This window comes from Lactuca saligna, chromosome 6, assembly GCF_052625555.1.
Source record: "Lactuca saligna cultivar CGN05327 chromosome 6, ASM5262555v1, whole genome shotgun sequence".
Taxonomy (NCBI): Eukaryota; Viridiplantae; Streptophyta; class Magnoliopsida; order Asterales; family Asteraceae; genus Lactuca; species Lactuca saligna.
The window spans coordinates 113930716-113945747 of NC_136422.1; the positions used below are offsets into that span (position 1 = coordinate 113930716).

The 15032-nt window shown below is 32.3% G+C and overlaps 2 protein-coding genes across 2 annotated transcripts; one reads left to right on the plus strand and one right to left on the minus strand.

Moving 5' to 3' along the window:
- Window positions 1-500: 500 nt before the first annotated feature.
- LOC145001034 (transcription factor MYB3R-4-like) lies at window positions 501-5247 on the plus strand. The gene is made up of 12 exons (XM_078960354.1): window positions 501-721; window positions 1229-1396; window positions 1560-1614; window positions 1889-1946; window positions 2065-2159; window positions 2265-2368; window positions 2488-2616; window positions 2736-4017; window positions 4101-4288; window positions 4379-4487; window positions 4567-4752; window positions 4988-5247. The coding sequence occupies exons 2-12, from the start codon at window positions 1323-1325 to the stop codon at window positions 5117-5119; spliced, it is 2412 nt and encodes an 803-aa protein (XP_078816480.1). The 5' UTR covers window positions 501-721; window positions 1229-1322; the 3' UTR covers window positions 5120-5247.
- A 956-nt stretch (window positions 5248-6203) lies between these two features.
- On the minus strand, window positions 6204-14660 carry LOC145000193 (ABC transporter B family member 11-like). Its single transcript, XM_078959383.1, has 12 exons — window positions 14330-14660; window positions 14129-14183; window positions 13856-14031; window positions 13481-13702; window positions 12872-13110; window positions 11683-12208; window positions 10810-11083; window positions 9234-10075; window positions 7771-8037; window positions 7359-7622; window positions 6775-7068; window positions 6204-6669 (listed from the first exon to the last, which is right to left on the minus strand). The coding sequence occupies exons 1-12, from the start codon at window positions 14564-14566 to the stop codon at window positions 6310-6312; spliced, it is 3756 nt and encodes a 1251-aa protein (XP_078815509.1). The 5' UTR covers window positions 14567-14660; the 3' UTR covers window positions 6204-6309.
- Window positions 14661-15032: the final 372 nt, after the last annotated feature.

Here is a 15032-nt window from a genome sequence, read left to right on the forward strand (position 1 = left end):
AATAATAATAAATAAATAAACAAGTAAATTACACCAAAACTTAAGAGATTAAGAGTAAGAATTAACATAACCACAAATTTGACTATATTATATGATCGAAATTTGTAATTTAGCCTCTTTTTTTTTTTTTTTTTTTTTTTTTTTTTTTTTTTTTTGTTGAAAAAACTTTTATCATAGTATATCATAAATATATAATGAATAGGTTTATAGTTTTTATATCAAGTAAAAAATTTTTGGAACGGATTTCTGCAAAATTTTATATCAAGTAATTCAAAATCTATATCATTTGATACAAAAATATCTTTAATTTAACAACGAAATATGAGTTCTTGTCATTAAGTTTTGTTTTATCAAACAAACAAACATTTATCAATTACATTAATCATAAATCATAAACTTAAAAATAAAATAATCATCAACTACTATTTAACTTTTAAAAAAGAAATACCTATACTTTATCCAAATAAAAACAAAGTCTTTAGATACGTTGCTAAAATCGAACACTTCGAAAATGCTCGACCTTTAACACATGATATTTTGAACTGTTTCTTTGCCCTCTCTAGTTTTTTGAATTTCTAGTAGACCGTTTATTCTCTCTCCTCCCCTTCTCTCTCTACGAAGAAACACTCTCATCCCTGCCGGCGTGTGTCTGATCGCAGATCTATCAGTAATTGTGTTATTTTCTCATTCTGATTTCGTGCTTGGATCTTCAAACGGGGTTGTAAGTTATTAATTCCTTTTCCGTTTTTGAATCTCGTTTACCTCTTCAAAATATGATCTTTTAGAGATTGAAGTATCAAATTGCTTGATTCAATATGAAATTTTCTCTATTTACACTATCGAATCGACATACCGAGCTCAGAGTGTTTTATTTACCGGGCGTCGTTCGTAATCGTGGGTTTTTCTTTTGATGATTATTAGGTTTTTCTTCCTTTTAATATTTCAAACTGCTTCTCTTATTGTTAGTTATTTGTAGATGACTGAAATTAATCGGATTCGGATCTATGTGCAGGAAAATTAAGTTTATCAGTAATCGGGTTAACAGTAATCTGGTTATAAGGCTTGTTTGTGGACTCTGTTGTTTCTGAATTAGTGTTTCTTCTTTTACACAATAGCCTCCACTTTAGTTTCCGTTTCACTTTTCTTTCCTTTCTCTTTGTGTGATCTTATGCTTCTCAAATGCTGATTAGGGTTCTACTTGTTTTCTCTACTACACTTTATTATGCAGGTAGATTCTCCTCCCAATTACTAAGTCCTGATAATGCTTTTGGGGGAACAATACATAGAGATTTACAAGCAAGCATGTAATAAGGAGATCTGCAATGGAAAGCGATTTGATGGGTTCTTCTTCTGATGGCCTCAACAAACCACTTCAAAAAATGCGATCTCTAAATGGGTATGCTGAATGTGAAACTATCAAATATTTATTACTCTTAATGTGTACACTAAGCTAGGAATTCCTTATTATTACATATATGTATCAATGTCATAATATGATTTGATTGAAAGCATCACCTTAAAGCCTTGTATAACTGATAAAAGTATGCTACTTTTTGTAGGAGAACTAGTGGCCCTACAAGACGTTCAACAAAGGGGCAATGGTCTGCTGAAGAGGTAATTTGAACCCTATGGTTTATATAATGATTAAATTCTGTAATATGATTATGCATGTAGTTAGGGTTATATCGATCCATTTGAAGTTTAATTTAGCTTAATAGTCTTTCCCTTTTTGCTAATCTTGTTTTTCTCCCAAATGGTAATTTGAACCCTAATAAATCATAAATGGTCACATGTTTCTTTGATTCTGCTTCTTCTATATATCCGTTTTCTTTCCATACATTATCTCTGATGGATTCTTGAACTTGATGAAATGTTTCTTCACTTCTAGGATGAAATTCTCTGTAAAGCTGTTCAGCAATTCAATGGCAAGAACTGGAAAAAAATAGGTACTTTTTCTTCATGTGTTCTATTTTTCAATGCTTCACCTCAATTTATGACAAGTTCATAACTAGTCTTTAACTCATACAAATCTCCTTTTTACCCCTAACATTATGACATGTTCAGCTGAGTGTTTCAAGGATCGAACTGATGTTCAATGCTTGCATCGATGGCAGAAGGTTTTAAACCCTGAGCTTGTTAAAGGTCCATGGTCAAAAGAGGTTAGTCATAAATCATAACATTGGTTATATAATATAATATATAATATTAATATATACCAAAAGACTACTAATTCTTTTAATTTTTTTTTTATATAATTTACTCAGGAAGATGAAGTAATAGTTCGTTTAGTAGAGCAATATGGAGCTAAAAAATGGTCCACCATTGCACAACACCTACCTGGACGCATTGGTAAGCAGTGTCGTGAGAGGTATGATTTACTTTTATAATATTCTTTTTATGAAAAACCATTTACACATTAATATAAAATCATAAACAATAGAAATTTGCAATTTTTCTTGTGATCATGTCCTATTTATTATGATTTAGGTGGCATAATCATCTGAATCCTAACATAAACAAGGAGGCATGGAGTCAAGAAGAGGAAATTGCATTGATTCATGCTCATCAAGTTTATGGGAATAAGTGGGCTGAGTTGACAAAATACTTGCCTGGAAGGTATACTTTTTCCTGGATATAAACCAGGGCAAATTTGTAATTTCATATAAGGTTAGGATTTTAATGGGAAAAAGAAACAAGACTTTGGTAATAAGTTATATTCCTAATGTGATTCTCAGATCGGATAATGCTATCAAGAATCATTGGAACAGTTCTGTTAAAAAGAAACTAGATTCCTACTTAGCATCTGGTTTGCTTCCACAATCATCCCAAGGATTGCCACCTGTCACCCGAACCAACCAATCATCTGCTTCCACATCATGGGCACAACAACAACAACAACAACAACACAGTGGAGATGAAAGCATCCGAAAAGATATCACAGAAACTGAAGACATCTCAGAATGCAGCCAAATGTCAATTGTTATGTATCCTCAAAACGAAAGTCAACCACATGAAAATTCAAGTCAACCCAATGACTTTGACTCTTATCCAACTTCAAGTTTGACCCGTGATTCCTTAATCATGGACCAATCTTTCTCACATGATTGGGAAATGATTCAGATTCCGATTCCGATTTCAATTCCTTCACTGGATTCAACCGACCAATCAGAATTCATCAACTGTATAGATCTTGATCAAAACCATGAAGCTGTGTTACCATATCCAATTGAAAATATCGGTGCTGATGACGTGGCAGATGTTATGCTGATGTCAGCAGATGAATCTGAAAATCCGAATAGCAACGAAGTTTTGAATGAAACTGATTTAATAAACACGCAATCATATTATTCAGACTTGTTGTTAGCTTCATGTTATCAGTCTGTATACATGCCAATTCAACCACAATCATTTCCTCCAATCGAAGAACAACAACAAGAACAAAAACAAGAACAAAAACAAGAACAAGAAGAAGAAGAAGAAATCCCTGTGATTTCCGACACAAATGATTCTAAAAATTCTCGTAATTGTGAAGATATTAACAACACAGGATCACAAAGTAATGAAACGGGAGTTTTATCATACGATCCACCTCGATTTCCGAGTTTAGAGATCCCGTTTTTCAGCTGTGATTTAGCACAATATGGTGGAGGAGATATGCAACACGAATACAGTCCATTGGGAATCAGGAAGTTGATGATGTCATCAATGAATTGTTTTAGTCCGTACAGATTATGGGACTCGCCGCGAACCGCCAGTCCGGAGGCGGTGCTGAAAAGTGCCGCCAAGACTTTTACAGGCACACCGTCGATTTTGAAGAAACGAAACCGGGATTTGTGTTCGCCTTTGTCGGAAAAACGATGTGAAAAGAAAGTGGAGAGGGAATCTTTTTGTAATTTGGCTAGAGATTTTTCTAGGTTAGAAGTTGTTTTTGATGACGATAAGGAACAAGATTTGGGAACATTTGTTGAAGATAAAGAGAATTTGAATCCAGAAGGTGTTGATGGGACCTTATTGAAAGTGAGTTTGATTTATTTATTTATTTGTTTATTCTTTTAATTGGAATAATCAGTAATGAGATTATTGTTTTTTTGAAATATCAGGTTCAGTCATCGGGGGTTCTTACAGAACAGAATTTGGATAGTTTGTCGTTTTTTTCTCCTGATAAATTTACCAACAAATCGGATACACCCAAGGGGTCGAATTGTAAATTTTTGGAAAAAAGAAGCTCAAAATCACAGTTGGGTGTTGAAAATTCAGCAAATGATACTTGGGGTGAAAACTTTAACATGTAAGCTCAAAATCTATATTAATCAGGATGAGGAGGGCATTTACGTCTTTTGTAAATGGCCGAGTTATATTTTTTGGTTTTTGTTTGTAGATTTAGTGAAACACCATTGAAGAGAAGCTTTGAATCTCCTTCTGCATGGAAATCCCCTTGGTTTTCTTTTCTACCTGGGCCAAGAGTTGATACAGACATAACAATTGAGGTAATTTCACATCTAACCCTGTTTATTTATTAAGGGGATAAAAATGTTTATTAAAAAAAAAAATGATAATATGTTGTAGGATATTGGTTACTTTGTGAGTCCAAGGGAAAGAAGCTATGATGCTCTTGGGTTGATGAAAGAGTTAAGTGAGCATACTGCTACTGCATATGCAACTGCTCAAGAGGTGTTAGGAGATGAAACTCCTGATTCCATTCTAAACAAAAGATATGCAGAGAAGACTCAACAAGAATCATCAAATCTCTTGGTATGTTTTCAATCTTTTTTTTTTTTTTTTTTTTTTAATAATGGAAGGAATGGAATGAAACAAATCTGTTTGGTATGATGGAATCGGAAAAGGAATGGAATTGACTCACATCGTTTTTATTACAATGACTTTTTTCAAATTATAACCAAAATGAAGTATTCATATATAACTTATTTAAATATGTTATTGTGTTTATAAATTACTAAAATAAATTTATATTTTGGAACCTTTGCAGACAGAAAGACGTGTGTTGGATTTTAGTGAATGTGTAAGTCCGGTGAAAGGAGTCAAAGGAGCCGAGACTACAAGACATGTGACAAATTCAAGTTCAAGTTCATCTCCTTATTTGTTAAAGGGTTGTAGGTGACTTCGCACTCGAGAAAAAGTTTATATACATGTTATATATAAGTATATATGTTATATATTATTACCATTTTATTATTACTTTATCAAATCTTTGTTGTAATGTAATGTGATATAATTATTGTTTATCTCTCTTTGCTTGTCCTTGAGCACATTGGGTGAGACAAAGTTCCAGTATTTATTACATTGATATCAGTCTTTGTTCTAGTCCGGTGTGGTTTTAAATCTCATGTTTGGACATTGATCTTTTGAATCATCATTTTTTTTTAATGAAGGCATGACAAAAATGTTACACAACAAAGAGATAAAGGTTTTGTGTTCATTTTTTTTATTAAAAATATGTTATACTGACATAACAAAAATGTTAGACAATGGTGAGATAAAAGTTGTGTTTATGTTTGTTAGTTATTAAAACAAATAAGATTGTTTAACAATGGAAATCATTGTGCACCAACATATATGAACACACAGTTTGATTCTTTTTTGCTTTTGTTTTTATGATAAACATTTTTTTGCATCAGTTGTTGGTTGTTTCGTGTCTGAGTGATGGTAATTATCGTTTTACCTTGTTTTTTTATTAGTCCTATATAAAAATATGTTATGAATGAAATTTTTTTATCAAATAATTAATTAAATATTAAATTCATCGAGTTATAAATAGAAACATGTCTCATAAAAATTGTAAATTACATTTTAGAGAACCACAAACATGGCAAAATGAAGAAATGAGCATTCTTTAAATAAAATGTCTAACATTTTGGAAATATCTTATAATGATTACTTATTTTAGAATGTTATGTGAAGTTGGTGATACCATATATTTTTTTCACCACAATTTAAAGTAAAGTTGGTTAATTCACTCCAAATTGCTAAATTTTACCAACTATATATTTGTAAACTTTAATAGACGTAGATTGGATGTTCCTTAGATGTTAATACAATTCAGCTGTTCAAAAAAAGTCCATGCAAAATGTCTTTTTGATGGGTGATTTACCTCTGTACATACTTTATAGGTAACATGAAGCTAACAACAAGAATGATGTACTTGCACTTAATAACCATACCTTGGTGGTAATTTTTGGTTGGCGTGTATGTATTTCTGCAAACAATAATCTAAAAAAATAATAATAACAATAAATGGTATTCCCCACCAACTAGGGGAGGTAAAGCACAATAATAGTTAAAAACATATGGTTACAAAGTAGAAGCACTGATTGTATGAAAAGCAACTAAAGATGCATATATACCATCTTTGATATTAATGAGTTTCTCATGTGTCCCTCTCTCTGCAATAACTCCATTTTTCACCACTGCGATAACATCTGCCCCTTGGATTGTGGATAACCTATGAGCCACCACCACAGTGGTTCTGTGTACAATAACTCTATCAAGTGCACCTTGTACCACTTTCTCAGATTCAGCATCTAGAGCACTAGTGGCTTCATCTAGTAACAATATTTTAGGAGCCTTTACAATTGCTCTTGCTATAGCCACTCTTTGTTTTTGCCCTCCCGACAGTTGTATACCTCTTTCCCCCACATTCGTATCATACCCCTGAAAATTCACTTAGAAACGTTTTTATATTTTGCTTATGTAACAATAATTAATAGTATTAGCAAAAGTAGTAGAGTATCAAAGAAATTAAAAGTAACAGATCACCTGGTGTAAACTGCTAATGAATTTGTGGGCATTTGCCAATTCTGCAGCTACCATGATTTCTGCCTCTGTGGCATTGCCTTCCTTCCCATACGCAATATTTGCACGGATGGTGTCATTAAACAAGACTGGCTCTTGACTTACTAGGCCCATCTGTTGTCTTAACCACCTCACTTTTAGCTTTTTGATGTCAACTCCATCAAGAGTTATTCGGCCTGAATCAACATCATAGAACCTTTGCAACAAAGAAACCATAGTTGATTTTCCACTTCCACTTTCACCAACAAGAGCTACAGTCTTGAAAATCAAATGTTAAACACAATTAGGTAATGTTTCTTTAGCAAGGGGAAAAGTTGTCATTTACTGTTATCCAGTAAGAGAAAATCATATCCATACAACACTTAATAAGAAAATAAGAAGCAGGTTGTAAGTGTTAAGTATTGTTTAAATTAGCTAGTGCACACTGTACACTCAGGGAAATTCAAGGGAAAAGTAATTGAGTGCAAACTCAGAAGTTAATGGGAAACACTAGAGTTGCAAAGACTCTAAGACTTAACCAAAATCTATTAGGATGATAAAGAGGCTACCTGGCCTGAACGAATGGTTAAACAGAGGTCTTTGAAGATTTGAATGTCGGGTCTAGCAGGATAACTAAAAGTGACATGACTAAACTTGATACCCCCCTTCACATTTTTTAATGTAGTTCCGGACTCATCAGTATAGTCTATTTTTGATTTCTGGTCTAGAAGAGCAAAAACTGAAGCTGAAGCAGTCTTGGCTTTTCCAGAATCTGGAACAAAGGATCCTGATTGAGAAACACCCATTGCTGCCATACTCAACCCCAAAAACACCTTCAAATAGTAAAAGAATTTTTGTACCACATCACTACTAATTAACTAACAAAATGTGTATATATAAATCACAGAAAAATCCATTCCTAAGTATCACCAACCACCTTAAAGAGATGGGAAGCTTGAAAAATAAGTAAACTCGGTTTACCTGGAATACTTTAGGGAATGTAGTCTTTCCGGCTTCAACAAAGCGAGCTCCGATATAAAAGCTGATTGCATATACTAAATATAACAATAACATGGACATGCCAAATCCAACACCACTAACTAAACCTTGTTGGATTCCTGCTTTTCGAGGTTTTTCACATTTCTTTTCATATACTTTCATCACCTTCTCTTCTGCACAAAAAGCAGCAACTGTTCTAATGCTTCCAACCGCATCACTTGCAACTTGACTTGCATCCTCGTATAGTTTCTGAAACCAATACAAGTTTACGTCATATATATATATATATATATATATATATATATATATATATATATATATATATATATATATATATATATATATATATGTTATTTCCATTTTACTAGTTTTCATTATGTTATATAGAAAAATAATAGCAACATAGTTCCTTTGATTTGTTTGTTATAGCATCCTACTTTTATTTCTTCTATTATACATTGCGCCTTGAAATTTTTAACAAGTTATATAAATGTTATGCAAATAGAAACCAATTAGTACTGCTATGATCGGGTTGATTTTTAAAGTGTAATGTTGTAATAAGAAAAAGATTGAAAATGAATGCTATAATTGGGTAGATATTTTAAAGATAACTCCTTAATAGATGTTTTTGTGTGATGCTAGAATACATAAATAAATACAAGTAGGTTGTTATTTTTTTATTTTTTTATTTTTATTTATTTATTTTTTTGCATTTAGTCCTTTTTATTTCAAGGAAACTGTACCCAACTCAACCTCCTATATTTTTTCCCTCCACTTCCCTAAATATGTTATCACTTTCCCAACATTTTAAGGCATAATTAATCCGGATAACAGTTAATGGGAAAAAAGAAAACATCTTGTTAATCCAATAACACAGATATGTGTTTTTAACCAACTTAATGCAAAAGGAATGACTTACTACATGAATTAATTATGAATAATGGTTTAACTTTTTACAAATTGCACTTGTAAAAAAAGAAACAAAACCCTAGTTTATTTTCGGGCAAATTGCAGGAAATAGCAAAGTTTACTCTTTTTTACCATAATCAGCAATGCACTTTATTTTTATCCGTAATAGTCTTATAGTTACATGTCTTTACCATACTAGAATGTACTAACATTTTTTTTTAATGAAAATAGCAATATGTAACCTATAATAGCAATGTAATTATAATTACTTAACTGTAATAGCAACATACTTAAAGTCTTCTATTGATATAAGCAAATATGTAACAAAAAAGTACAATATCCAATATTCATAGGAAAATATAAGTTTGCTACTAGTATTGGTAAAACATAAAGTATCATTGGTATTGTAAATAATGTGACTCTATTGTTATTATGAGTAAAACATATGAGTAGGTTGCTATTCTGAGTAAAAAGTAAGTATATTTGTATAGTGCAAATAAAGTAGGTTGCTTTTATGAAAAAAAAAACTACCTCACCTTCGTATCAGTAGTGAATCCTGTAATGAATTTTAATTGAAGATACCCGTTAAGGCCAATTAGTGGTAACAATAACAAGACTATAAGAGCCAACTGCCAATTTGCAAGAAACGCGATTATTAAACCGCAACCAGCTGTGGCAGTGTTCTGAACAAGTAAAGAAAGTGTATCCCCGAACAAACCTCGCACTGATACAACATCTGAAGACAACTTTGCCCCAATCAAACCGCTCGAATTTTCTAACTTATCAAACCAACTTATCTCCATTTGAACCAGTTTTTTGAAACATTTTAATCGGATTCTTCGTATCAGTTTACAACCAGCAACACCATAAAAATACATTCTAAGTGGTGTCGCTATTAAACTTGCAAAACCAAGAACAAGAAGCATTAATGCCCAAAACTCTGAATCCTTTCGAAGTTTATGAGCGGGCTCAAAAAATGTCTTTATAATACTCGAAAGAAGATAACCAAAAATAGGTAAAGTTGCTCCATTAACTAGGGCGGCTATGGAACCAAGTACGATCAGTGGGAATTCAGGCTTGTTCAGATAAGCCAAGCGTAACAGGGAAGAATCGGTTTGATTATTGTGTATTGGTTCCTTGAAATTAGTAGAGGGTATGTTAAATGAGTGATGATTACTATTACTAAGATTAGATGATTTATGAGCTATGGATCTTGAGATAGAAATGTGTCTGCTTGAACGTGTCGCGGAGGCCATTGTAATCTTGGGCAATTCTTGATCATCCTTGTCTTGATTTTGTGATTGTTTGGTGAGTTCTTGCAATCGTATAAGTTGGGAGTATGCACCGTCAGGATCTTTTAAAAGCAAAGAGTGTGAACCTGCTTGATTAAACAAGATGTGAACGTAAGAAATGAAAGCAAAGAGTAGAATTGAACTTTCAGTTTTTTTATGAGGATATTATAATTTGAAAAATCTATCCAGATGAAGCATTGAAAATTGTTTTGTATTTAGTTGACATTGTTATAGTTGGGTAGGGTTTCAAGTAAAATGATGTAATAGGAAGAAGTGAAAGTATGATGATATAATAAACAATCAATGAAAATACATAACTATATCACACATTGGGCTACATGCAAGAGATAACAACGTACTTTCATGTGGTTGTCTATTATAGCATAGTAGCTTCTTTTCATTATATTAAAAAGCTGTAATTTAATGTTTTTCTTGTAGAAGCATCGTGCTATGAAAATCTATCTCATTATAGCAGTGTACTTTCAGTTTTTTTAATTATTATTATTATTATTATTATTATTTTATCATAACGTTATACATCAAAAAATATATCCGGTTATACCCATTTTTTGGATGACATTGCTATAATTGGGTAGATTTTTTAAAATTACAATTTTTTAATAGAAAGAAATTAAGGGTACAATGCACAAAAAGGAACTTAATAAAACCACATTGCTATGTGTTGCATAAAACTAAAAACTTTATGGTATTAAGTTTTAAAATCAATAAGGGTCATGCTATAATACACATGTGATGGATTTTGTAAAAATGTAATCATGGAACCAGAAAATATGATGAAAACAAGGTTAGATAAGAGGACCTTTCTCAACAATCTTCCCATTGTGAATAATGGCGATTACATCAGAATTTTGTATAGTGCTCAATCGATGGGCTACAATGATAGTAGTTCGGTTAACCATGATTCTATTGAGTGCTTCTTGAACAACCCTTTCGGATTTTGCATCAAGAGCACTTGTAGCTTCATCTAGTAGTAAAATCCTCGGGTCTTTCAAGATTGCCCGAGCTATGGCTATTCTTTGCTTTTGTCCACCTGACATATGAGTTCCATGATCACCCACCATTGTATCGAGTCCCTGTATGCATTTGACCAATACAAAATGATTTACGTAACTAAGGTATGGATCATTTTTCAAGGAATGTGATTATTTTCTCTTGGGTGAAAATTTTATTATGAGGAATATGTTTATTTTCCAATCTTGAATGCAATTAGATGATATAATGTAGTTTCAATCTGAATTTTGTTTTATGACCTCCATATAAGACCATTGTTTAAAAAAAATCAAAACTTTAATTAAACTAATTATTTGTATTCTAAAATAACTAAAACTATGTTTTAAATATAATTTTATTTTGAGATTTTTATAGCATTCTATTTCATAACTTTTTTGATATTTTAGTAGAATTTTTAAGAGAAGTGAGAAATAAAAACTTCATTACCTATTTGTATTTGTTCTGTTTATTGTTAACAGATAGCATGCTTCAACGACTTTTTTCATTTATTCATTTATCCAATTCCATTGCTGACGTTGGAACTGTGCGACAGATTAGTTAAGGTTTGAAATCCAGCGCTAATCTGTCGCTACTTTTTAAAAGTTTTGTTTTTTTTCCTAAGTAGATTATTTTCGTTGCTAATTTTGTGTAGTCATTGTTCAAGTAGTGTATGAAATTCAACCTTCGGGAATTTTTTAATAAATTTGGCAGCATTAGCAAGTTTAGCAGCCGCTTTGATTTCTTTAACTGTAGCACCATCTTTCCCATAAGCAATATTCTCTTTAATACTTGAACTAAACAAAACAGGTTCTTGACTCACGAGACTGATCTTTCCTCTTAGCCATCTTACGTTATACTCTTTGATATTAATAGCATCAATAATAACTTCGCCTCCTTGAGGGTCATAAAACCTCTCTATTAGGCTAATTACTGTCGATTTCCCACTTCCACTTTGTCCCACTAAAGCCGTGGTTGTGCCACTTGGTATTGTGAGAGAAAACCCATTAAAAATAGGCTCCTTGGGTCTGGATGGATAGCTAAAAACAATATCTTGGAGCTCAATATCACCACGAATGTCGTCAAGTTTCTTGCCACTGGTGTCATAAGGATCAATTTCTGACTTCCGATCTATCACCTGAAATAGTTTAAAAGCTGCAACTCTTCCAGAGGCAAATGCAGTCATGCATGGTGAAGCCTGCCCTAAAGAACTGATTAAGAAGTTTTATGAGGAAAAATTAAAAGAAAACTACTAAAAAAGTCATGCCAAAGATAGGCTAAATGTAAGAAATAGCAGTGTATTTTTTGTTTATTTGTTTATTACAACATCCTACTTTCAGTCTCATTGTATTTTCCATTTTTTCCGATGGATGTAATGTACTATGAAAAGTATACCTAGCTATACACTTTCAATATATTCGTTTTCTTACTAGGGCATTGTAATTTGAAAAATCTACCAAAACTTAAAGCATTGCTTTGTGTTTGGAAGACATTGCTATACTTGGTTAGCGTTTTCAATGCACAACGTCGCAATTGACAAGATGAAAAGTAGGTTACTAAAATAAACAAATATATAAAATATGTTGCTAATTCTTGCATTTAACCTAAAGGGTTAATGGTGATTCTTCCCACTCATTGTATTTTGAAAAATCTACCCAATTACAACAAATAAAGTTTTTTTTTGAATTTGGATAACTTTGCTATATTCGGGTAATGGGACGAAATGAATGTAGGATTCTATATTATTTCGAAAACCGATTACTTTACAAATTTTCTTCCATTACTTTACTAGTAAAGCATGAAATAAGGTCCTTAAATGAAAAGTTATGTCTATGATCATGAGAACTATTTCGAAAACCTGAAAAAGCACTTACAAAGAGCTTAAGAAGATCACAGTCATGATGTTTATAACCTGTCCACCTGTATATCCTTTTTCTATAATCAATCTGCCACCATACCATATGGCCAAAGAGTAGCAACAGAATACACACAACATAAATATACCAGAACCGATTCCAGCAACCAGACCCTCTTGCACCCCAGCCTTGTAAGCTTTCTTTAAAGACTTATCATATTTGGCAATGGCTTGCTTCTCCCCTGTGAATGATGCAACCTGTAGTTATAAAAAATCATATCAAAATCAGAATTTATAAAAAGGTTACATACAAGAAATAGCAACAAAGTTTCATACACATGTTTAATTTAGCATATCCTACTTTCATTTCATCGTATTACACCATTGTAGTGCAAGAAATATATCGAATTATAGCAATGTCATCCAAATACAAAGCAATATCATTGGTATAGTTGGGTAGATTTTTCAAAGTACAATGTCCTAACAAGAAGATAAAGTGAAAGCACAACGCTATAACTGGTTAGATTAATTTTTCAAAGTGTAATACCTTAATAACAAAAACCTTCATATACAATTCTGTAATAGAAAAAAATGAATGTAGGATATGCTAAGATAAACAAATTCTCACGGTTCTGATAGAGCTGATTGTCTGTTCGACTACAGTTGCGCCAAGAGAATAAGCAGTTTGGCCCTTAGACTTTAGCTTTTCCATTACAACGATCATAAAGGCTGCTGAGATCACAAGAAGAGGAATCGAAGATAACAACACAATGGAAAGAAGCCACCCCTTTGAAAACGCAATCATAAATCCTCCGAAGAATGTTGAAGCCAATTGTATGAAAGTTCCGACCTAAAAGTGAGACAAGTTAACTTCTAAAGTTATATCAGATCATAAAGTAGATATAAATTGCATGATCCTTCTTGTTACACACAACACAGAATATAACAAGTTATACTACTTTTGATGTGCATCACACTGAGACATTAGTTATTACATTAGTACCTTTTCTCCCATAGCATCCTGAATAATAACTGTATCACTAGACATGCGTTCAATAATTTCTCCAGTCTTGTTTTCTTGATCAAAAAATCCCACATCTTGTCTCAACAATGTTTTCAAGTATATACTTCTGATACGTGCAGCCTGTCTCTCCCCAGTAACCATCCAGCAAACCACCTCTACAGAGTGACATATGTGGGTTCTTGGTTAGATGCTCAAAACCCTAGTATAGTTTTGATCCATGTAATAAAATCAGTTGTGATGTTATAAGCTTACGAAAAAATGCTGCAGCTCCTGACCCCAAAGCCAAGTAGACATATTTGAGGGATACCTGGAAATTATTTATGAGTTAGACAGCTAATGCACCAGTTAATTTGTCATAGCAAGTAATGACTTGATAAACTAGATATATAGTACATAAAGGTCCAAGTTGTTTTAATATATGAAACTGGACATTAGCATTGAGATACGATCTACCTTAGAAACTTCATGAACAATGGCGTTTTTATCTGTAGTGCCTCCAAATGTGTCAATTAGCTCCCCAAATAACAATGTCTGGAGAGGCATATTGATTCCACCTCCGATCGCAGTAATTGTCCCCACCACCATTAGTACATAATCTGTGGAGTCAGCAAAGGCAAAAAGCTTGTGATATGGAACTACGTCAGTTGTTTGCTTCTTTTCTTTAGCTGAATCCTTCGTTTTTTCAGACATTTCTGGAGCTTCTTTTGTTGATTTGATATCTTGTTATGGTTTCATGTCTCCGGTAGCACCAGTCATTATTCAGTGGAAAAACCTCCCCAAATGATGTATATATCAACTTCGATTTGGGCTACAAGAGAAACGACCAGGAACAACATATATATATATATATATATATATATATATATATATATATATATATATATATATATATATATATATATATATATATATATATATATATATATATATATATATATATATATAGACTAAGAACACTCCTTGAATTCGTTTAATATGTCGAGATTCTATTTGCGAAGATGATAAGCTGCTCTCATTAATTTACTTTTTATATTGCTTCATTATTTTATTTCACTAATTATTATATGGTTTATATTTTATTTATCAAGTTGGTTTAATTATGTTAGGACATCGCAACACACGAGCAAAGTGTTATATAGGTAATCTATGGATGTAC

Bases quoted from the DNA above. Each gene is read 5' to 3' on its own strand.
- LOC145000193 (XM_078959383.1), bottom strand. From the start codon at position 14,566: ATGTCTGAAAAAACGAAGGATTCAGCTAAAGAAAAGAAGCAAACAACT. The intron at 13,703-13,855 runs GTACTAATGTAA...TCTCACTTTTAG, and splicing joins AGGATGCTATGGGAGAAAAG to GTCGGAACTTTCATACAATT. The intron at 13,111-13,480 runs GTGAGAATTTGT...TTATAACTACAG, and splicing joins CAATCAGCTCTATCAGAACC to GTTGCATCATTCACAGGGGA.
- LOC145001034 (XM_078960354.1), top strand. From the start codon at position 1,323: ATGGAAAGCGATTTGATGGGTTCTTCTTCTGATGGCCTCAACAAACCA. The intron at 1,397-1,559 runs GTATGCTGAATG...TACTTTTTGTAG, and splicing joins AAAATGCGATCTCTAAATGG to GAGAACTAGTGGCCCTACAA. The intron at 4,488-4,566 runs GTAATTTCACAT...AATATGTTGTAG, and splicing joins ATACAGACATAACAATTGAG to GATATTGGTTACTTTGTGAG.